The 23,920-nt window shown below is 34.6% G+C and overlaps 1 protein-coding gene across 1 annotated transcript; it reads left to right on the top strand.

Annotated features, from left to right (window-relative positions):
* The first annotated feature begins 1,054 nt into the window (after window positions 1–1,054).
* LOC132728886 (uncharacterized) lies at window positions 1,055–23,745 on the top strand. Its single transcript, XM_060714585.1, has 7 exons — window positions 1,055–1,077; window positions 8,446–8,627; window positions 9,158–9,352; window positions 10,025–11,308; window positions 13,797–14,920; window positions 15,632–15,850; window positions 21,464–23,745. Exons 2-7 carry the CDS (start codon window positions 8,449–8,451, stop codon window positions 21,757–21,759), a joined length of 3,297 nt encoding a protein of 1,098 aa, XP_060570568.1. The 5' UTR covers window positions 1,055–1,077; window positions 8,446–8,448; the 3' UTR covers window positions 21,760–23,745.
* Window positions 23,746–23,920: the final 175 nt, after the last annotated feature.

The following is a 23,920-nucleotide window of genomic DNA, read 5'->3' as shown; positions in this document are numbered from 1 at the left end:
GTGCTTAATTAACAAAAAAACATCTTTCAGTCAAATAAAACAACAAATCATAATCATGAGGCACAAAATAACATATGCATATGGTCGACTTCTATATAATTTTGAAAAGTGCCGTACGGCTAGACAAATACAGCGAGTCCTGGCTAGTCCGTACGTGACTCACGTACGGCTAGAACTTTTTGGCTAGCCGTACGGGCCCGTACGACTAGCCACTTCCTTAGCTGTTAAAGGGTCAAATTCACACTGTTCAAAAGAATCTTTTTATTACAGTTTTGTACTTTAAAAAATTTAAATCTTATGGGGGTTGTCCCTTGTCATTTTTAGATCGGGGGGGGGGGGGGGGGGGGGGGGGGGGGGGGGGGGGGGGAGGGGGGGGGGGGGGGGGGGGGCTTTCCGTCTGTATCGCACAGGCGCTAGTCACATAATCAAATATTTTACATAACCGGTCTATATATGACAGAATATGTATATAAAGATCTTATTATAGTATACTGTATAGCCCATATAAAACTTTAAAAAGTTTGTTTCAAGCACCTGTGTCTGTATCCTGAAACAATTCAATGGGCTTACGACATTACTTACAGATTACTTGCAGATTTTCATCAAATATTTTTATACGGTAACGGACATTATACTTTGGATTTATGTTTAAAGTGTCTCATCGTGTTCTTTGGATTTGTAAATATAGATGAAATATGGTTTTGTGTGCCGCCTTTGGCTGTAATTCACTCTCTGGACGTGATAAAGTGAACTTTTTTCGCTTTCCAAAAGACAAAAAACTTCGAAAAGTTTGGTGCAGTAGGATGGGCCGAGCTAGCTGTGTTAATAAATTCAAGGTTTATTCTCCAAATAAAAACAGTTCGGTTTGTGTTTTCTTTACACTTTGAAGAGAAAAAACCAGTTTACACACAGTTCAGCATTTTTTTAGAGTCAATTGGTTATAAGAGGGAAGTTTCAGGAGAACATTAAAGACCGATGCTGTGCCCACCATCTTTCCTGCTACAGTCAAACAAGCCTTTCACAAGTGAGAAGACATTCTTCCAGAAGCCTCTACTTGAAAAAAAGAGAAAAAATCAAGTAAGTTTTTTTCCTTACATTTTATTTTCTAACTCTAAAATATCTCTTCCCTATTTTCTGCTAAATTTTTTCACAGGCCAATGGTGGTATTTAAATTTTTAACGGGAAAGAAAATTGGCAAAGTGGGTAGTGTTTTAAAGGCAAAAATTAAAATCCTCAAAATTTCTATTTTTTAAAAAAATTCTTTAAAATTTTAAAAATATGTATTGAATAATTTTTTTAAAAAAATAAAATTTAGAAAAATGTAACATGTTTGGGATACTGAAAAAAAGTAGTGCTAAATTTGGGCAGTAATGTGTCGAAAAGGGTTTAAGCAAAATAAAAAACAAAGTGGGAAATTTTTGGGATTTTCCAATAACAAAAAAAACAAATTTTCACTATAATTTTTTGGGCCAATTTTTCCAAAAACACTGCAAAAAGGAAGAAAAATATTGTTTTTTTTAAAATTTTAGGGCCCAAAGGGGGGGTAATTTTTGAAAAACTGTAAAAAGGGTTACAAAAATAAAAATTTTTTTTTGGAGAAATAGAAATTTCACATTTTGGGAAGTAAGATGGGCCTTTTAAAAACGGGAAACTGGTTTAAAATTTGCTTAAAAACCCAAAAAATGCATTTGGCAGATAAAAACTTTTTGGGGCCCTTGTTGTTTTTTTTAAAACCCCTCATCAAAAACCAAACGAAGGGGGGCTATTTTCCAGCTTTCCGTTTTTCCCCAATCATTGTGCTTTCGTGCAAAAACCCAAACAATTGGGTTTTTTAAAACACTCAAAGGGCCGTCAGGATTTTTGTTTGGGGAATAAATTAAATCAAACGTCACAATTTTTGTCTAAAATGAATTTTAAAGTTAAAATTTTAAAGTCATTTTTTGGTTTCAAAAAATCAGGTTTAAAAACGGGGAAAATTTAAAAAAATTTAAAAAAGCTTTTTTTAAACCCCTTTTTTTAGGAGTTTCTGCTTTTTTAAAAACCCAAAATTTCGGGAAAAAATTTGGGTCAGGAAGGTTAATGATTTCTTGATCAAGATCTAATATGGGTTGTCTCTGGTAAAAAAAATAGGTCACAGGAGCGAAAAATAGAAAAAGCTTGTTAACACTCTAGTGGCTGCAGTTTTAATTCAAATGTCCTGGAAGCTGATCAGAAAGATTGTTTTGATGATTTCTAGGTCAAGTTTTAATATGGGTCTTCTCTGGTCAAAAACTAGGTCACAAGAGCTAAAAATGTAAAAGTTTGTAAACACTCTAGTGGCTGCAGTTTTGATTGAAATATCGTGGAATTTGGTCAGTAAGGTTGTTTTGTTGATTTCTAGGTGAGGTTTCAATATCGGTCATCTTCATTCAAAAACTAGGTCACAGGAGCTAAAAATAGAAAAAATTTTGTTTACACTCTAGTGGCTGCCGTTTTGATCAAAAATATTCTGGAAATTTGGTTCAGGAAAATTGTTTTTGATGATTTCTAGGTCAAGTTGGAATATTGGTTGTCTCTCGTCAAAAACTAGGTCACAAGAGGTAAAAATAGAAAAAAAATCTTGTTAAGACTCAAGTGGCTGCAGTTTTGAATCCAAAAAATATCTCTGAGGATTGATCTCATGATTGATCATGAAAGTTTTTTTTTGATGATTTTCTAGATCAAAGTTTGAACATGGGTCATCTCGGTGCAAAATAACTAGGTCACAGGAGCTAAAAAAATAGAAAAAGCTTGTTAACACTCTTGTGGCTGCAGTTTTGCTCCAAAAAATCCTGGATATTGGTTCAGGAAGGTTATTGTGATGATTTCTAGGTCAAGTTACAATATGGGTCATCTCCGTTTAAAAACTAAGTCACAGGAGCTAAACATAGACAAATCTTGTTAACACTCTAGTGGCAAAAGTTTTGATCCAAATATTTTGGAAATTTCTCCGAAAGGTTGTTTTGATGATTTTTAGGTCAAGTTCGAATATGGGTTGTCTGTGGTCAAAAACTAGGTCACAGGGGCTTAAAAAAATCTTGTTAACACTCTAGTGGCTGCAGTTTTGATTCAAATATTTTGGTAATTGCTTAGGAAAAATTGTGTTGATGATTTCTAGGTCAAGTTTGAATATTGGTCATCTTTGTTAAAAAAACTAGGTCACATGAGCTAAAAATAGAAAAACCTTGTTGACAATCAAGTGGCTGCAGTTTAGATCCAAATATCCTAGAAATTGGTCTGAAATTTGTTATGATGATTTCTAGGTCAAGTTTGAATATGGGTCACCTGGGGGTTAAAAACTAGGTCACCCTGCTCAAAATATGGAAAAAACCTTGTTAATAATTTCTAAGTGGTCACATTTTTACTCAACTGTTATGAAACTTGGGGTCAGGTTGCCTTGTCTAAGGTAAATTGCTCGGATGAACTTTGATGGGTCAGATGAGCGATCAAGGGAAATCTTTGGCCTCTTGTTGCTCAAGGGATTTTGAAATTACATGCTACAAATATTCTCAATAATGACAATGACACTGTGTGTCATATGGAACAGCCAGACTCCTACCTTCAATGTCAAAGTCGCACTTGAGTGCCAAAGCTTAACATGGTCTGTTCTAGAGTATATTTTGTGTGTGGTATATTACTTTTTCAATCAAGGCACAAATGTTAACAATAATAAGACAACATGTCATGGGCAACACCTGAACCCATACCACAAAGGTCTAGATCACACTTGGAGGTCAAAGCCTAAAATAGTCTGTTGATTGGTACGATGCCAGGTCAGGCCCATGAAAATAAAAAATCATTGGTGAATTGCCCACATACCTTGATTGATGACTGGACACGAAATATACGCTGTAACAGACCATATACTGTATTGATTTTGTATTTGTCACATTTTGTGGCGTTGGAATAGTGATAAGAAGTATACACATGTGTTCTGTTTCTGTGACACATACACAGGAGTTATTTCATTGTATTTCTTAAATGAATTTATAGTTACTGGCATGTACAGGTCAAGGGACCCACATAGTGTTTGGATGGTGTATAATTCTTGATTGTGACCTTAAAATGAGATTAAAGATCCTATAACACAATTTTTTATGGTTTTTGTGTCGCCTTGAAAAGGTGACATATAGGGGTTACTTTTGTCGGCGGCGGCGGCGGCGTCTGTGTCGGCGTCGTCGTCGGCGTCCCCTAAAGCTTGTCCGGAGCATAACTCAGTCACTATAAAAAGTCTGATTGAACTTCAAACTTGGTTATGGCATGCTTCTTTCAATAAACCCGAAGTGCAGTGCACAAGGACCGGTACTCTGTCTGGCAGTTCTTTATTTTTTGAGTTATTGCCCTTTGTTAATTTTTTACACTTAATTTTGTCCGGGCCATTTCTCTTCAAAAAAAAAGCTATGGACTTGAAACTTCATAGGATGATAGATCTCATTAAGGAAGAAGTGCAGTGCATAAGAACCGGTACTCTGCACTTCCTAATTTTTTGAGTTATTGCCCTAATGTATAAAAGCCATGGACTTGAAAACTTCATAGGATGATAGGTCTCATTAAGAAGAAGTGCAGTGTACAAGAACAGGTACTATCTGCATTTCTTATTTTTTGAGTATTGCCCTTTGTTTTATTTTCATACTTTAATTTTGTCGGGGCCATTTCTCCTTAAGTATAACAGCTATGGAACTTGAAACTTCAATAGGATGATAGATCTCATTAAGAAGAAGTGGCAGTGCACAAGAACCCGGTACTTCTGCAATTTCTTATTTTTGAGTTATGGTCCTTTGTTAATTTTCAATACTTAATTTTTGTCCAGGCCAATTTCTCCGAAAGTATAAAAGTTATGGACTTGAAACTTCATAGGATGATAGATAACTCATTAAGAAAAAGTGCAGTGCATAAGAATTGAACTCTGCATTTCTTTATTATTTTGAGTTATTGCCCTTTGTTGATTTTTTCTTACTTTATTTTTGTCCTGGTCATTCTCCTCAAGTATGAAAGCCTATGGACTTGAAACATCATAGAATGATAGATCTTATTGATAAAAAGTGCAGTGCACAGAAACTGCTGCTCTGCACTTATTATTTTTTTAGTTATTGCCCTTTGTTATTTTTCATACTTCATTTTTGTCCGGGCCATTTCTCCTAAACTACATTGTTCACAAGGCGACACATCCGACTCGCGGAGTTCTAGTATTTCATAAATATGATGCTCAAATTAAGATTTGTCAATATTGTAAGTTCCAATAAGCATTATTGATAAAGATATAACCCAATTTAACATTTCATGTAAATAAAGGGAGGTAATTAGAAATTTATTTTCTATAAATTCTAAGTCAAATTTTCCAATAAGAAATGAATGCATGTAGTTTATTGATTAAATATAATGTGCAGTACACATTTTACATATTCTTTGATGTGTGAAAATTGTTTTATTTGCATAATTATATACATGTACATTTATAATTTTTTGCAAATGTGGTATACACACAGTAACAATATCAATCACAAAACATACAGGATCTTTAAAGTCATAACCTTATCATATGTGTATAAATCTATATTTATATACATATTATAAGGTTATCACTTTAATTTCATTTTAAGGTCACCATCAAGCAGTATATACCATCCAAACACTGTGTTGGTCCCCTGTGGTACAGATCTAACATTGATCAAAATTTTGCACTGAAAGTCCAGATCCATACCTCAATTTTTTGAAATAGCACAATTTTGTGCTTCATGCAAAACTAACTTAAGGCGGAGGACGTTGGTAACTCTGTTACAAATTCTTGTATTCACTGGGGATGATGCTTCACCAGCGTATAACTATAAATAGAGCGTGTACAGTGTGAAAGATTCAGTCTGGTCCTGTCCGTGGGAGAGTGTAAACGAAGTTGTAAATACTTACTGGTGCACAGAAATCTCAGATATGTGGTACTAAGAACGTTTTATGATTTCTGTGAAAATCCTCGGGCATGAATAATTTTAAGAAATAGATCTTTTTATGCCCCCACAATGTGGGTGCATATAGCGTTGCACTTGTCCGTCCGTCCGTCAGTCCGTCCGTCCGTACGTCCGTACGTCCCGAAATCTTGTGAACGCAACTCCTCTTAAACCTGATGGCAGATTTTGCTTAAACTTACAGGGATGAACAACCTCAATATGTAGATGGTAGTAAAGGAAGGAATTTTTGCTGTGACCAAATTTAACAGAATTATGGCCCTTTGTTGATTTTTTTACTAGATACTATATAGAAATTTTGTGAACGCAACTCCTCTTAAACCGGATGACAGATTTTGCTTAAACTTACAGGGATGAACAACCTTCAGGTGTAGATGGTAGTAAAGGAAGAAATTTTTGTTGCAACCAAATTTTACAGAATTATGGCCCTTTGTTGATTTTTTCACTATATACTATGTAGAAATTTTGTGAACGCAACTCCTCTTAAACCGGGTGGCAGATTTTGCTTAAACTTACAGGGATGAACAATCTTAAGGTGTAGATGGTAGTAAAGGAAGGAATTTTCGCTACGACCAAATTTTACAGAATTATGGCCCTTTGTTGATTTTTTCACTATATACTGTGTAGAAATTTTGTGAATGCAACTCCTCTTAAACCAAATGGCAGATTTTGCTTAAACTTCCAGGGATGAACAACCTTAATGTGTAGATGGTTTTAAAGTAAGGAATTTTTGCTGCAACCAAATTTAACAGAATTATGGCCCTTTGTTGATTTTTAGTTTTCAACTTGTGGCACTATTGTCCAAAAAATATTTGACCTAGAATCATAAGATTGACAGAACAGTGGCGTGTGGGGGCATCCGTGTCCTATGGACACATTTCTAGTTTAGTTTAAATATGGTTTTGTCTCTGAACAGTTAAGATCGAAGTGGTAATTATATATACTAGTACCCAGACATCTTAGATACCTTGTGCTAAAAATATCTTTGCTGCTTCAGAAAATATTTTGAGAATTGAATAGTTAGACTGCTTGTTGTCCTTGTAAGAGTTGGATAGAAGTGATATTGCATTTACTAGTACAGAGACATCTGGTGCTAAAACTACATTTGTAAAAACCGGTACTTTTTGAAACAGTATTTACCGGTAAATTATGAAATGGTTTTCAATATGGTCTAAGTACTTGTTATTGGTATCCAACCCTAAACTAAACAACTGTAAGGTTACTGTGACTACCATTATTTTATGTTTAAAACTAGGGATGGCAACGAGTAACCGGTTAACCGAGTACTCGATCGAACGTCCGAATATCGGTTAACAAAATTGATAATCGATTACTCGGAAAAAAATATTCAATTTCTACTTTTTTGCGATTTAGAAAGATTAGTTCAGAAATTCGGAAATGTACACGTATCTATATAAATACTTGTTAAATGCAATAAAACATCCTTGCAGAGGTGTGAAAATGATATCGTAAATTTAACGAGACGATCAGCAGTTTGACACGCGTATGGGATTGAACACAGTCCTGTGTCGTTTACGTCATTCGGCCTCTTATAATATTTAATCGCCTTTAAATATTAGACAGTTTGTAGCCGAAACTTGTTAATTATAAAAACGTAAATATATACGGAATATTATGTTGTGCTACGAGCAGCGATGGAAAAATTGATATCTCGCGATATCAATTTTCCAACATTGCGAGTAGAAAAATGCATAGGCTCAGAAAGCTTCTACGACATAATTTTCTTCTTATTATATACCTTTTCGTTTGAGTTATAAATGATTTTCATTATACTACACTATAAGAAATTTCAGAAAATGAAATGTAGTTGTCAAGAAGTAAAGTAAAGAAGTAAATTTATGACCGACGGATGAATACGTAATTTTTGCAAAAGCGGTCACGCCTTTTATAATTTTGGTTTCCGTTTTAAATGCTACGATTATACAAAGCTAAGATCGGAACCAATGTCAAAAATAGTCCGGCACTTCCATATATGGTACCGTATTTGTCAATTTCTATCCGTTAATTGAAGCGTATTTGCGTTCATCCTGTATTTTAGGGAGAAAATTTATTTAAAATATAAGAAATGGTGTCATTGACATTTCTTATGTTTATGTTTATATATTTCTTGCAGTCCTATTTATAGTTACGAATTCTATGAATTAAAATAGAAAACGAAAGTAGCATACAGACGGTGTTGATATTGATTGTGTGATAAAACTTTAAAGATCATTTAAATCATCCGAGTAACCGAGTACTCGATCGGAAAAATGACCGAGTACTCGAGTATTGATTTTGGTATTCGTTGCCATCCCTATTTAAAACACATCCATCAGTAGTTTAAACTCTATAACAATTCTTTTCGGCACATGTTTTAAATTTCTATATTTTCTTTGCACACATTAGTAGTAACTGGATAATGCTTTAATTTGCAATTACATGTAATTAGATATATTTTATGTTCCAATAGAAGATGTCTGGCCAATCTTCACAAGATGATGGTAAATGTCCTGGACAAAGAAAAAGGTTTTTTATGCCAAAAGTGCAAAGAAAATTTGTGAATTTAGGTTCAATGACAGGGAGATGGATGAAAATCAAATCAAAGAAATGTTGTAAATCTGATGAGGACCTTGCTCGACTTTTGATCCAAAGGTACAGCTGTGTTCTGCAAATTTTCTTGTTTTCATGTTCTTATTACTTTAAGTTATTCAGGATTTTTTTCACTGATAGAGAAAGTGGCAATTCCCTTAAATTTTTGGATAATAATATGAAATTTTTGCAAAAGGGAAAGAAAATACTAAACAAATATTTTATGTCTCTAGAGTATTTTATGTCTTCAACAATGGTACCCATCTTTGGGCTGGGGGGGGGGGGATAAAAAATGACTCATACATACACGTGTCCCTAAATAAAAAGCTAAATGTGTGAATATTCACTTGGCAAACTGGAGAATGTTTATGTAGATTAATAGCAATCGAAGGTGCTTTACTTGTCCCTGCTCAAGTTTTTATATAGTGATGTGGTAGAAGGTCTGCCAATGTTGTGAGAGGTTTGGAAGTGGTCCGAACCCATGTCAGGGATGAAGTAAATGCTGCCTCTTACTGTACTACTTTTGTATTTGCTGGGCTCTATAATAGACTGTATTTAAAAGCAAAATAATAAAGAAAATGTATTTTTTGCAGCTTACATCAGCTTGATCAACAAATTAGGTATGGCGGTCATATTTCTAGATATTTGAAGAGAAGAAACATACCGAAGCATGAGAGTTATAGGATAATTACACTTCAAACTGATGTATGGACGCGCTGGAGAGAACTGCAATGTTCACTTCAAGTTAATTCTAACAGTCAATTTGCAAATGTGCTGATGAATGCATGGTAACAATAAAACTTATGTTGAAGGTTATCAGATTACTGAAAAGCAATGTGTTCATAATAATGTTTAAATAATCGAATCATATGCAATACAGGAATATTCTTTTTTGGCAAATGTTTTTTTTTCTTCCCATTTTCTCTTTGAATCTGTTTGCAGACTGATTTTTCAAAAATTTGCTAACAGTTGATTTTAAACATTAAATAGTAATTAGCATTTTGAATTAAGACTAATTGTCACATTTGAAAAACTTGAGCGATGTGCAGTGTATCAATATGATTTTACTATTTCATGTTTAAATGTTGAATTCTGCTTAAGCCGGTGCTAGGGGGTTTGGATAGTAACTTGCACTTTCTAGTACCGTCCATGAACAGACTCAATCAAACCGAGTCTGCAACATTTTCAATTTTGCCGCGTTGGGCTTTCTTTAGGGATTCTGTATATATCTATTTTACATTCCATTGCTTCCTGATTTAATCGTTTTACTGATTTAAGTGTTTTATGTGAAAGATCACCTTCTTCGCCTCACCTGCTGTGTTTCAAAATCTATATATATATATCCCTGAAATACTGGTACACTAAAACAAATAAATGTTATCAAGAAAACTTATTTTTACATGTTACATAAAGAACTTAACTTTTTGCATTTTACTATCAAATTATAATGCAATCTCCAGGCATGACAGAGCTGACTACATACCGAAACTTTGGGATGCCCCTAAAGCTAGTCAACAGGCCCCTGTAAATGAGACCCAAGTAATTCAGGTCGTGAAGAAGGAAGCTGGTATGACAGAGGCACATGTGAATGAAACCTCAATGCATAAGAACCTTGTGGAAAGTGCTAATGTTAATGAGGCTTTTGTGAATGAGACCTCCATGAATAAGTATCTTGTGGAGGATGCTTCTGTGAATAAGGCTCCCGTCACTGAGCCCATCAGGAGTACATGTAAGTACTTTGTGGATATTACCACAGTGAAATACGCTTCTGTAAATAACATCTCAAACAATAATATCCCTGTTGAAGGTGCTTCTTTAAGTGAGGTTCCTGCGACTAGAATCTTCAGGAATACATGGAATTATCTTGTGGAAGATGCCCCTGCGAATGACGCTTGTGTGAATAACACCTTCAGGAAAAAATCTTTGTACTTTGTGGAAGATGCTTCTGTGAATCAGGCTCCTGTGAATCAGGCTTTAAATAAGTATCCTGTGGAAGATGCTTCTGTGAATAAAGCTCCTGTGACTGAGGCCTTGAATAAGTATCATGTGGAAGATGCTTCTGTGAATAAAGCTCCTGTGACTGAGGCCTTGAATAAGTATCCTGTGGAAGATAATTCTGTGAATAAAGCTCCTGTGACTGAGGCCTTGAAAAAGTACCTTGTGGAAGATGCTTCTGTGAATAAAGCTTCTAGGACTGAGGCTTTGAATAAGTACCTTATGAGAGATGCTTCTGTGAATAAGGCTTCTGTGACTGAGGCCTTGAATAAGTATCCTGAGGAAGATGCTTCTGTGAATAAAACTCCTTGGACAGAGGCTTTGAATAAATACCTCATGGAAGTTGCTTCTGTGAATAAAGCTCCTGTGACTGAGGCCTTGGATAAGTGTCTTCTGGATGATGCTTCTGTGAATGAAGCTCCTTCAAGTGAGGGTTGTATGAATAAATGTTATTATCTTATGGAAGATGTACCTGATGCTTCTGCGAAACGCACCATCAGGGATAAGTATCTTGTTGAAGATGTCCTTGTGAATAAGGGTGTTGCGACTGTGGCCTTCAAGAATAAAGTCCTTATTGAACATGCTTATGTGAAAAAGGCTCCTGCCCCTGGAAATGATGCTCCTGTGGCTGAGGACTTAGGGAATAAGTTCCTTGTTGAAGATGCTTCTATGAATGAGATTTCTGACACTTTAAATAAGGCACTAGTGAAGCAAGAAATAATGACAGATCAGTCAGACAAGATTAGCAGGTATGGAATGATTGTTACTATTACGTTTAATTTGACTTGTCATGTAAGTAATAAAGAATATTATATCCAAATAATGAACTTGTGAAGCAAACAACATAGGGTCAGAACAAGACTGCTCTTTAAAGGTCTTCAATTTTTGAAGAAAAGCTAGGTTATCCTCTACACTCCTTGCATGGGCATCACAATTAGTATTGGTTAAATCTTTTCATGCAACTTCCTGTACAACATCATATCTCATGAGCCACTAAAGATATTTGCTTGAAACCTAAATGAGCAGTGCCATGACAAAACCAACATAATGGGTTTACGACCAGCATGGATCCAGACCAGCATCCACGCAGCCTGATCAGAATCCATGCTGTTCGCTTACAAACTCTTTAATAAGTAGAAAAACTGACAGCGAACAGCATGAATCCTGATCAGACTGCGCGGATGCGCAGGCTGGTCTGGATCCATGCTGGTCGCAAACGCATTATGTTGGTTTTGTCATAGCACGTCTCAAATATTAACAATGTTTTTAAAATCATAATAGAAGTTAACTGAATTATTGGTTTTTTAGCTCGACTATACGAAGAATATTGGAAGAATTATCTCCCCATAAACTTAGATTTTTTTACTAGAAAAATGTTATTTTTTATAATATTTTTTTTATTTTTAAAGGTATCTACCTCAAACTTCAAATACTTATTCCTTATTATCAATTAAATTTAATGTGACAATGTTCATAACTCTTGAAGCAATATTTACAGATTTATCTCTCTTTGAACTTAGGATTTTCTTTAAGAAATATAATAACTTCTTTACTTTTAGAGGTATCTACTTCAAACTTCAAATATATATTTCTTATCATTACACAAATGTTGTGTGACAAAGTCCATAACTCTAGCATGACTATTTCTAGAATTATTCCCCTTGATCTTGGAATTAATGTTAACAAATGTTATTTTTTTACTATAATTTAATACATAATTATACAAAATTGATTTAATCTTTCATAGTTTTGTCCTCCTTACTGCGTCCAGTATTTTATTAGTCGAGCTTCGCTGTCTCCTGTGACAGCTCTTGTTAGCTCACCTATCACAAAGTGACATGGTCAGCTTTTGTGATCACATTTCATCTAACGTCCACCTGTCATCCTTCCACTTTAACTTGAAACGACATCTCCTCATAAACAGCTAACCAATTTCATCCAAACTTCACAGGAATGTTCCCTTGGTGTTCACCTAATAAATTGTTAAAAGAATTTAATTCCATGAAGAAAGAAAAAACTTAAAATATCTTCTTTTAAAAATCCCAGAGAGCTAGAGCTAAGATATTTGGCATGAAACATTTTCTAGGTGTCTATCAAATTATTCAAATAAAAGTCTTAGGGTCGTCAAAATTGGCCTACATAAATGTCAATAAATAATGGCCCTAAAATAAATTGGACTACGTAGGATATTGTATAAGCAAGCACATAGCTGCAGTTGTAAATACAACAATTTACTTTGATGAATGCAGGAATACACATCTTGACAAGTCAAAGCTAGCTGTAAGTTTGAATTATCCCTTTATAACTTACATTGTGTTACTTCTGTAAATGCAATTTAAACTGCAGCTATGTCCTATATGAAGATCATGTAACGTAATTTTATTGGGTAAATATCATACATCTAAATGACATCTACAGTGGACCTATACAAGTAATTTTATAATAATAGCTCTCAGGTCAAAATTGGCCCTGCAATTCATAGCAACCAGTTAATTCCAAAGCAAACATTATCTTATCTACCATTGAATTTCATAGCAGGCACTGTCTTCCAAGGAAACGATTTATTTTGTACAGCAACAAAAGACTTCTTATGTAATTGTTTGGTTTTCCCTTAGCAATAACAACCAGTAATGTTTTTACATGTGCACTATTTTAGATACAACTCAGTCCATTGCTATGCAAAACTTGTACAGTATTTTGTTATGCATGTGCATTCTGCATAGGGCAAAAAGATCACACCCTACACCTAATATTTCAAATAAAAAAATGAAATACATGTATTAGATTTACATGTATATAACATATGTAATCTAAAGTCAAAACATGTGATGATGCATATGCATTTATTTAGTTTTCAGTTTATATCTGATTTGACTATGACTCCTAGGTTTAATGAAAATTACAAATCTTTAGCGGTTACGAATATTTTATTGTAACAGAATAACGCATTAAAATTCAGTTAATTGTAACATGTTTAAAAGTCTTGGAAAATAAACCCTACAGTTCTGTCACATTGCATATTTAAAGTAACTTTAAAGAGGTCCAAAAGAGGTCCTTCTCTACCAGTTCAGCTTGAAAGTTGCCATTTGACCTATCATTCTGGTGCTGCGGCATTAAACGAAATAAACACAGTTGAAGCTGCCTCTGCAAAATCATGCTTGCATAAAATCTGATGTTGAAATATCAAATTCCTATTGTAAAATTTGTTTAAAACTTTTTAGCTTATATTTTATCTAGTGAACCATGCAGAGAAGTGTCACCAGAATGTCCAAATGTGAAAGAAGAATGTGTTAGTGAGGGAGAAGTAAGTGTTAGTGAGGAATCAGAGTCTGACACAGAAATTGAAGATATAATGAATTACCTTAAAGCTGATAAGAAATTGATCAAGATAACTAAAGATTCTACTTCTACTCAAGATAATGCAGATTTAGGAAACAGAAGGAGAAGCTCAAGAGTTCAGTCACGGGGTTACAGGCCTAATTATGCAAGCTTGGATTGGATAGATGACCATGAGAAAAAGAGTAATGATTATGTATCTGAAATTGTGGTTACAATGGAGGACAAACAGATACATGGAAGAAGAAAGCATATTTCTCCTGCTGATACTGCAGTGACAGAAGATGATAAGTTTAAAAATGATTTTAAAACTAAAAGAAATTATAAAAGGAAAGTAAAAGATCCTGATTTTTTTCCTGATGAAATTGAATGTTTTGAAAATTTGGATGAAAGTGATGATAGTTCTGAAACTGATGACATGGATGATGAGGAAAGCTACACACTGGAGAATGAAGGTGATAGCTTGACCGAAAGTAAATATACAGATTTGAGAAAGAGAAAAAGAAAAATTGGTAAATCAGTTGGTAATAATTGTAAGAAAAGGAAAAAGTCATGGGTCCATATAAAACTAGAAGAGCATCAGGACAAGTACAGTAAAGAAATTGTCAAATCATTTGCAAGAAAAGATCGTAATGTTGATGTAACAGAAGAATTATTCAAATGTTTAATATGTGGTAATTTCAAGTCCACAGCTAGAGATCTTTTTGAGGAACATATTGAAAAACATGTGAATAAAGTCCTGGAATGTGACAAATGTTCTTATGTAGGTAACTCTGAATTTGTGTTATTAAAGCATAAGTTTTCTGTTGGACATGCATCTGGAAATAAACAGTTTATTTGTGATATATGTGGCATAGTTCTATACACATCAGTTGCTAGATTGTCACATATTGGAAAGGAACACGGCGACCCTCAGTTTCAATGTTGGTACTGTGATGAAAAGTTTGCTACAAATAGTAGAAGAAAGAAGCATTATAGAACAGTACATACTGACCTTGTCAAGTATTGCTTCATCTGTGAATCTGGTAATCATTTTTCATTTTCTCTGTTTGATTTAACATCTGCAAACATAAATAAAATCCAGCCTTTTGCTGGTATAGTCCATTCTTCATGTTTTTATGCCTATAGGCATATAGGAATTGAACTGTGTGAATGACCGTAGGATGTTAACCTAAAATGGCAAGTTCGACCAGTGCCAATGGTTTAATAATTTATACACTTACTTAACAATACTAAGTTCATGATCTGTGCAAGAAATATACCGGTAACTATTGGCTTTCATATTTTCTAAGTTATTGCCTATTTCATCACTTTGAAAATGGATATGGTTAACCTAAACCGGCAAGTTGGTATAACTTAAGTTCTTTCTATACTATGGATTTATGATTTCCACACTTACTTATGAATACAAAGTACATGATATTGCCAAGTTATATATCTGTGCCATCCATTTTCTAAGTTATTTCGCTTACCACTTTTTAACACTTTGAAAATATAGTATTGTATGGTTAACTTATTTTGACAAGTTGGATTCAGTGTCTATTCAAGGACGGGGATTGGGGGATTCACTCAGTTTTTGAAATGTAATAAATTCTGACTTTTCGAAAAAAATCCGCCTGTTCTTCGAATCCTAGAATAGACACTGTTGATTTATTTTAAATCAGGATCTGACCCCCAAGCGTCTGTGAAAATAGACATGTTATTCACTAACTTACAGCAATGATCTGCTTTTACAGATTACAGTCACTTAAGTTTGGAATACTTCAGAGATCATCAAAGTTCTTGCAAGGTCACAAATCAGTGCCAGGTATGTGGTGTATGCCTGTCAACAAAGAGTGGATTAAAGAAACATATAGAATCTATACACATGAATGTTAGAAATTACCAGTGTTCTACATGCCCATATTCTGCAAAATGTGCTCAGAGACTTAAAGAGCATGAATTGAGTCATAGAAGTAAGTTTGTTGTACCCCAGATTCAGCTTTTTCTTTTCTTTAAAATGACATTTTGCCAAATGTAAATGTATGTACAGCTACATGTCATAACAGCTTTCGTAGTCGGTCCTCTAAACAAATTGCACACATGGTTCTGGTCTGCAGAACAAGATGGCTCCTAAGGCTGAACATAGAAAAAACTTAAAATGACCTCTACACCTTTAGGAACTCCAAAAGCCTGAATACATAGAATTGAATGTCTTTCATTCAGCAGGTCAAAGGGTCACACAACTTGTTCGGACTACTCCTCAAAAACTACAGTTGAAATTTCATGAATGATCAGTACCTTGTCCAATTGTGCATTTTGCCCTTATTAAAGTTTTCTAGAATACTGCCCATATACCACAAATGCAATTTGAGTAAAACTTTACAGGATTGAGTGGTAGCTCATGGTTCTTGCGCATACTACATGGGTTTTAAGGTTGAATGATATTTTTTATAACCCTTTAATAAAAAAGGTATTTTGGCCTGTTGATGACTTATATGTTGCCAGCTACACAGAAGCTGAGTAAGAAAAGTGGCAATTAATTGGAATCATTTCTTTGATGTCTTTCTGTCTGTCCTTCCGAGCTTACATTAGGATATTTGAGTGACTACAGAAACAATAGGTAACTGTACATTCTCTTTCATGTTATTCAATCCGTTAGACTTTTATGTGGCTGAAAGAACAATAACGAGAACACTAAAATTGCCACATAACAACTGTTTTGTTAGATCATCTGTCTGTCTGTTTGTCACAAAACTTGTCTGGTCTACTCCTCAAGAACTACTGCAAACTTTACAGGAATGACCAGTGCCATTGTAATGCCCCTTTTCAAAGAAGTGGGGGGTATATTGCTTTGCATTTGTCTGTCTGTCGGTCGGTCGGTCAGTCAGTCCATAGACCAAATTGTTTCTGATCAATAACTAAAGAATGCTTAAGCCTAGGAGCTTCAAACATGGTATGATGATTGGTTAGGACCAGAAGATAACCTCTATTGATTTTGGAATCAAAGGTTAAGGTCACATTGACCTTGTAGGTAAAAACGGTTTCCGATAAATATAACTAAAGAGCTCTAAGGCCTAGGACCTTCAAACTTGGTATGATGACTATTCATGATCATTGGATGACCCCTCTTGATTTTGGGGTCAACGGTCAAGGTCATATTGACCTTTTAGGTAGAAACAGTTTCAGATCAATAACTAAAGACCGCTTAGGCCTAGGATCTTCAAACTTGGTATGATGATTGTTCATGACCAGAAGATGACCCCTATTGATTTTTTGGTCAAGGGGTCAAAGGTCAAGGTCACATTTGACCTTGTAGGTTATTTCAGATTTCCTATCAATAAGTAAAGATCGCTTAGGCCTAGGAACTTCAAACTTGGTATGCTGATTGTTCATGACCAGTGGATGACCCCTATCGATTTTGATGTCAAAAGGTCAAAGGTTAAGGTCACATTGACCTTTTAGGTTAAACCAGTTTCCGATCAATATCTAAAGAACGCCTAAGCCTAGGAACTTCTAACTAGGTATGATGATTATTCATGACCAGTAGATGACTCCTATTGATTTTGGGGTCAAAGGTCAAGTTCACATTGACCTTGTAGGTAAAAACAGTTTCGAAACAATAACTAAAGAACACTTGGGCCTAGGAACTTTAAACTTGGTATCATGATTGTTCATGACTAGTAGATGACCCTTATTGATTTTAGGGTCAAAGTCACATTGACATTGTAAGTAAAGACGGTTTCTGATCAATAACTCAACAACTCAAGTTGCCTTGGTTGATATTTTTCATTAAACTAAAATACTTTTGGTATACACATTTCAAGGTCCTATTAAATATAACAAATTTGCTGTCATTTAGGAGGCCTACATGATTCATTAAATTTATGCATATATTATTTGGTAAGATTTGTGATCACTTTGTCATAAAATTGCTGCACACAACCTATAGGTCACAATTAGGGCCTACCAAGTGACTAGTCATGACCAGTAGGTAACCCCTATTGATTTTTGGGTCACTAGGTCAAAAGTCAGTTACAATTACCTGACCACATGACTAATTGGCTGCCGATAGGGAACATACATGTTTTACAAACATATCCTGTTTTTATTTAGTAAAAGTTTTCAAAGACTGACAGATGGACAGACAGACAACTGAGAAGTGATCCCTATGTGTTGAAGCTTCTGTAACAGTAGGCAACACAAAAATATGATATTATTATACCCCCAAAAACGAAGTTCTGGGGGGTATATAGGAGTCACCCGGTGGTCGGTCGGTCGGTCGGGTGGTCGGTCGGTCGGTCGGTCCAGACGTCCGTTGCATTTTCCTTGTCCGGACCATAACTTGAAGACTAATGATTGGAATTCAATATAACTACATACAATGGTCCAGCACATTGAGAGGAAGTGCAGTGCACAAGAACCATAACTCTATCTTGACTAATTACAGAGTTATTGCCCTTTGTTACTTTTCCTTGTCCGGGGCATAACTTGAAAACTACTGGTTGGAATTCAAAACAACTTCATACAATTGTAAAACACAATAAGGGGAAGTGCAGTGCACAAGAACCATAACTCTATCTAAAGTTATTACAGAGTTATTGCCCTTTGTTACTTTTCCATTTCTTTCTTTTGTCCGAACCATAACTTGAAGACTAATGGTTGGAATTCAATATAACTGCATACAATGGTCAAGCACATTGAGAGGAAGTTCAGTGCACAAGAACCATAACTCTATCATGACTAATTACAGAGTTACTGCCCTTTGTTACTTTTCCTTGTCCGGGGCATAACTTGAACACTACTGGTTGGAATTCAAAACAACTTCATACAATTGACAAACACAATAAGGGGAAGTGCAGTGCAGAAGAACCATAACTCTATCTAAAGTAATTACAGAGTAATTGCCCTTTGTTACTTTTCCACTGCTTTCTTTTGTCCGGACCATAACTTGAAGACTAATGGTTGGAATTCAATACAATGGTCAAGCACATTGAGAGGAAGTGCAGTGCACAAGAACCATAACTCTATCTTGACGAATTACAGAGTTACTGCCCTTTGTTACTTTTCCTTGTCCGGAGCATAACTTGAAAATTACTGGTTGGAATTCAAAACAACTTCATACAATTGTCAAACACAGTAAGGGGAAGTGCAGTGCATAAGAACCATAACTCTATCTAAAGTTATTACAGAGTTATTGTCCTTTGTTACTTTTCCATTGCTTTCTTTTGTCCGGAGTATAACTTGAAGACTAATGGTTGGAATTCAATATAACTACATACAATGGTCAAGCACATTGAGAGGAAGTGCAGTGCACAAGAACCATAACTCTATCTTGACTAATTACAGAGTTATTGCCCTTTGTTACTTTTCCTTGTCCGGGGCATAACTTGAAAACTACTGGTTGGAATTCAAAACAACTTCATACAATTGTAAAACACAATAAGGGGAAGTGCAGTGCACAAGAACCATAACTCTATCTAAAGTTATTACAGAGTTATTGCCCTTTGTTACTTTTCCATTTCTTTCTTTTGTCCGAACCATAACTTGAAGACTAAAGGTTGGAATTCAATATAACTACATACAATGGTCAAGCACATTGAGAGGAAGTGCAGTGCACAAGAACCATAACTCTATCATGACTAATTACAGAGTTACTGCCCTTTGTTACTTTTCCTTGTCCGGGGCATAACTTGAACACTACTGGTTGGAATTCAAAACAACTTCATACAATTGACAAACACAATAAGGGGAAGTGCAGTGCACAAGAACCATAACTCTATCTAAAGTAATTACAGAGTAATTGCCCTTTGTTACTTTTCAATTGCTATCTTTTGTCCGGACCATAACTTGAAGACTAATGGTTGGAATTCAATATAACTACATACAATGGTCAAGCACATTGAGAGGAAGTGCAGTGCTTAAGAACCATAACTCTATCTTGACTAATTACAGAGTTACTGCCCTTTGTTACTTTTCCTTGTCCGGAGTTTAACTTGAAAATTACTGGTTGGAATTCAAAACAACTTCATACAATTGTCAAACACAGTAAGGGGAAGTGCAGTGCATAAGAACCATAACTCTATCTAAAGTTATTACAGAGTAATTGTCCTTTGTTACTTTTCCATTGCTTTCTTTTGTCCGGAGTATAACTTGAAGACTAATTGTTGGAATTCATTATAACTTCATACAATGGTCAAGCACATTGAGAGGAAGTGCAGTGCACAAAAACCATAACTCCATCTTGACTAATTACAGAGTTACTGCCCTTTGTTACTTTTCCATTGCTATTTTTTGTCCGGAGCATAACTTGAAGACTAATTGTTGGAATTCATTATAACTTCATACAATGGTCAAGCACATTGAGAGGAAGTGCAGTGCACAAAAACCATAACTCCATCTTGACTAATTACAGAGTTACTGCCCTTTGTTACTTTTCCATTGCTATTTTTTGTCCGGAGCATAACTTGAAGACTAATTGTTGGAATTCAATATAACTTCATACAATGGTCAAGCACATTGAGAGGAAGTGCAGTGCACAAGAACCATAACTCCATCTTGACAAATTACAGAGTTATTGCCCATTGTTACTTTTCCTTGTCCAGAGCATAACTTGAAAACTACTGTTTGGAATTCAATACAACTTCATACAGTTGTCAAGGACATTAAAAGGAAGTGCAGTGCATAAGAGCCATAACTCCATTTTGACAAAAAAACAGAGTTACTGCCCTTTGATACTTTTCCTTGTCTTGAGCATAACTTAAAACGTACTGGTTGGAATTCAAAACAACTTCATACAATGGTCAAGCACAAAAAGTGGAAGTGCAGTGCACAAGAACTATAACTCCATCTTCAGTATTTATAGACTTATTGCCTTTTGTTCCTTTTCTTTGTCTTTCTGGACTTATTACAGAGTAATTCAATAAAACTTCATCAATGGCCAACCACATTGAAAGGAAATGCAATATACAAGAACCACAACTATCTTTAATTGCCCACAACCATAACTCTATATTTCAATTCTTTTACAAGATATTCTGTAACTAGTAACATCCTCATTTCCGAAGCAGTCCTGTGGGGGTATTAATCACATTTAGTGATAGTTCTAGTTTTGCCTTAAAGTATTTGTTTATCCTTGCCATCGAAGGGATAAAATGTATAAAAAAGGAAAAGCTGCATAATCATGAAGTCCCTAACCAGTTTTAGTTTTTAAAGATAATATTGTACTTATCTGGTAGCAATATTGCCACTTTAATGCAACTCCAATGAGGTCCAAAAGCCAAAATTTAGATATTTTGCAAAGACACTTAAAATGGGAATATTTACAAAAGATAATGGAGAAATGTACTTAGATTTAAATCAAACAATTCTGACACTGATAATTATATTTGATACAGGATGTTTAATTGGTTTCCAATTTCGGGTCATTTGTCAATGATTATTCAAGAAATACAGAGTGAGCAAAAGATAGGGAATATTGTTTGCAAGTCATTGTTCAAAAACCTCTATGGAGTCTCTTTAACAATAATGATTTGATAATTTTAAGTTCACATTATTATGGTAATTTGTTCATACATGTATATTTGCAGGTGATCATCAATACTTTTGTGACAAATGTACATTTACTTGTGTTCAAAAATACCAGCTAAAGTCTCACATGAGAACACATACTGGGGAGAAGCCATATAAGTGTTCACAATGCAAGTTTGCAGCTGCATGGAATGTTCAACTAAAGGAACACGCCAAAGTTCATGGGATGGAAAATACAGTTGCATGTTCACATTGTGATATTGTTTTTCGTAACCGAAAAGCATTAAAAATGCATGAGAAAAAAGATCATCCTGAAATTCCTGGAAATATTAAAAAATCGAAAAAACGACGATAGTTAATGTTCATACTTGTGTTTAGCTTGTAAAACATGTTTCTTTATAAGTTAGGGTTGGACATAAACTAGTTATATTTTCGCCAAAATTACAAGTTGATTATTGAATATGATATTTTTATATACCTGTACGCATTTGCTTTGTTTTCTGTAAATTGATAGAGGCAAGTCAAAAATAGAATAAAATAAAAAGAAAAATCTTCACTTTAATAAGATTTAAAACCACAAGCCTTTGTTTGGACTGAATTGACCAAAGTCCTGACAGCGGTAACTTGCCTGAATCAGTAGTTAAAGATTATGACCTGCAACAATAGAATGTATGTACCTCAAGCATACTACCTGGCCAGCTGGAACATCATCGTGTGTAAAAAGTAGACTATATATTGATGGAAGAGTCATAATCCGATACATTTACAATATCTTTCTTTAAGAAACATTAATATTTTGTCCGTGTTTCTCTCTTATAACTTTACTATTGGCGTATATTGCCCAGCCTCTTGCTTTTACTGCAGGATAGTATAATCAAAGTAAGAAAGGGGGCTAATTGTTTTAAAACTTATGCAAGAATTACTTGCTTTTGATAGAAAACAAATATTTCAACTTTGAAGTCTTTACAATGTTTATCTGATTATTTAGCAAGTTAGGAAAATATAAAGATACAAAAAGGGAGAAAATATATTAAGTAATTGTATATTTTGAGGACTCTAATGATCTTAATCCACCTAAGAAATTTCAAGTTGGCTTCCAAAACTTTCTTACCCACTCTTTATTGTGATGTCATTCAGTGACACATTTTTAATAACTTTGTTTAAAGATATGGTTCTTTAAAACAATTTGTGATCGACAGATGAGTTTGTAGATCAAGATCACGCTAGGACTTTTAAGGTTTATAATTTCTAAAAGTACATCGATGGTTATATACTGTCATCCATGAATCAATTTTGAAATATCTAGGCATACTTCTGCGGCACATTATGAAAGCTTGTCACAGGCAAACGGAAGGTCGAAAGTTTACAAGATGAAGGTTATTCTTGTATGTCAGACAAGTACATTGATGGAATTGTGTTGGGTCATATCATTGTCATTCATAGATGTTTTTTTTAAACATTTGGGCTGGCTGAGAATATGAGAAAATATTTGTTAATGGTTCTTTATACTTGTAACTCTCTTTTTATAGTAACATCGCCTTTGATGAGTTGCACTACTTGGCCTAGCTTGGGGGTGTCTGTTCCCAACAACAGTTATATTTAGTTCTTTCATCTCAGATGCTGCAATATAGTGTAACATGGGTATGCTTGAGACTTTTACCTCTAGACAAAAATAAGCATGAAAAGTAACAAATTTTTTAGTAACTTAAGAAATATGAAGGATATAGATAATCATATAATCCTTGTCCACTGCATTCCTTCTGAATAAGATCTGACATATACATACTTAAAAATTTAGCTTTATGTAAAAATGTACAAAAATATTTTCATGTAAAATAAAAGATTTTTTCTCTTGTTACTTGAATATTTATCCATTGTTAGTCTTTTCTATTCTTAACGGTATATGGCTGTTCACTCAGCCAATAAGCTTTTATTCTGAGGGCATACAAGGTGTGAGTTTCAGTCACAGACTGCACATTTTTATGCCTCTGGGCATAACAATAATTGAACAATGCGTCTGCACAATCGTCTCATATACAAGGTTAAAGTAAATCGGAAAGTCGGATATATCTTCAGTTCTACCTCAGTATCATTGGCCTCATAATACACACCAGAACAAAGCCCATAAACTTGGCAATTTTCTTTACTGTGGCTCCCATTTTCCTCCACTTATTTCCCTTTTTTATTTCCTTGTAAATTATAAGGACCTTGTATAGTTAAGCACAGCCGTCATTTATAATACCATATGGTAACATATGAGTATGCTTGAGTTTGGGGTCACAAGATCAATGTCATCATTGCTAAAAACAGATTATTACACCCATCTTATACATGCCTACTATGTATATGTTAGTGTTTATCCGTGCAGCTACGGATAAATACTAACATACTTAGTGTCAAGCTTTATTTGGCCTCATTATCATTCACTTAATTACGTCACTACGCTGTTTTATAAAGATCTATGAAAAATAGTAGGCGACTAGGAACGGAATTCGATATAGTATCGACTTTTGTTC

Source organism: Ruditapes philippinarum, unplaced genomic scaffold (assembly GCF_026571515.1).
Source record: "Ruditapes philippinarum isolate M1 unplaced genomic scaffold, ASM2657151v2 ctg578_1_1_1_1, whole genome shotgun sequence".
Classification (NCBI taxonomy): domain Eukaryota; kingdom Metazoa; phylum Mollusca; class Bivalvia; order Venerida; family Veneridae; genus Ruditapes; species Ruditapes philippinarum.
The sequence above is the reverse complement of the archived record's forward strand: the minus strand, read 5'-3'. Positions and strand labels throughout refer to the sequence as shown.

Excerpts from the sequence above, each read along its gene's own strand:
- LOC132728886 (XM_060714585.1), top strand. The coding sequence starts at position 8,449 with ATGTCTGGCCAATCTTCACAAGATGATGGTAAATGTCCTGGACAAAGA. Across the intron at positions 8,628-9,157 it reads GCTCGACTTTTGATCCAAAG|CTTACATCAGCTTGATCAAC; the intron begins GTACAGCTGTGT and ends TATTTTTTGCAG. Across the intron at positions 11,309-13,796 it reads CAGTCAGACAAGATTAGCAG|TGAACCATGCAGAGAAGTGT; the intron begins GTATGGAATGAT and ends TATTTTATCTAG.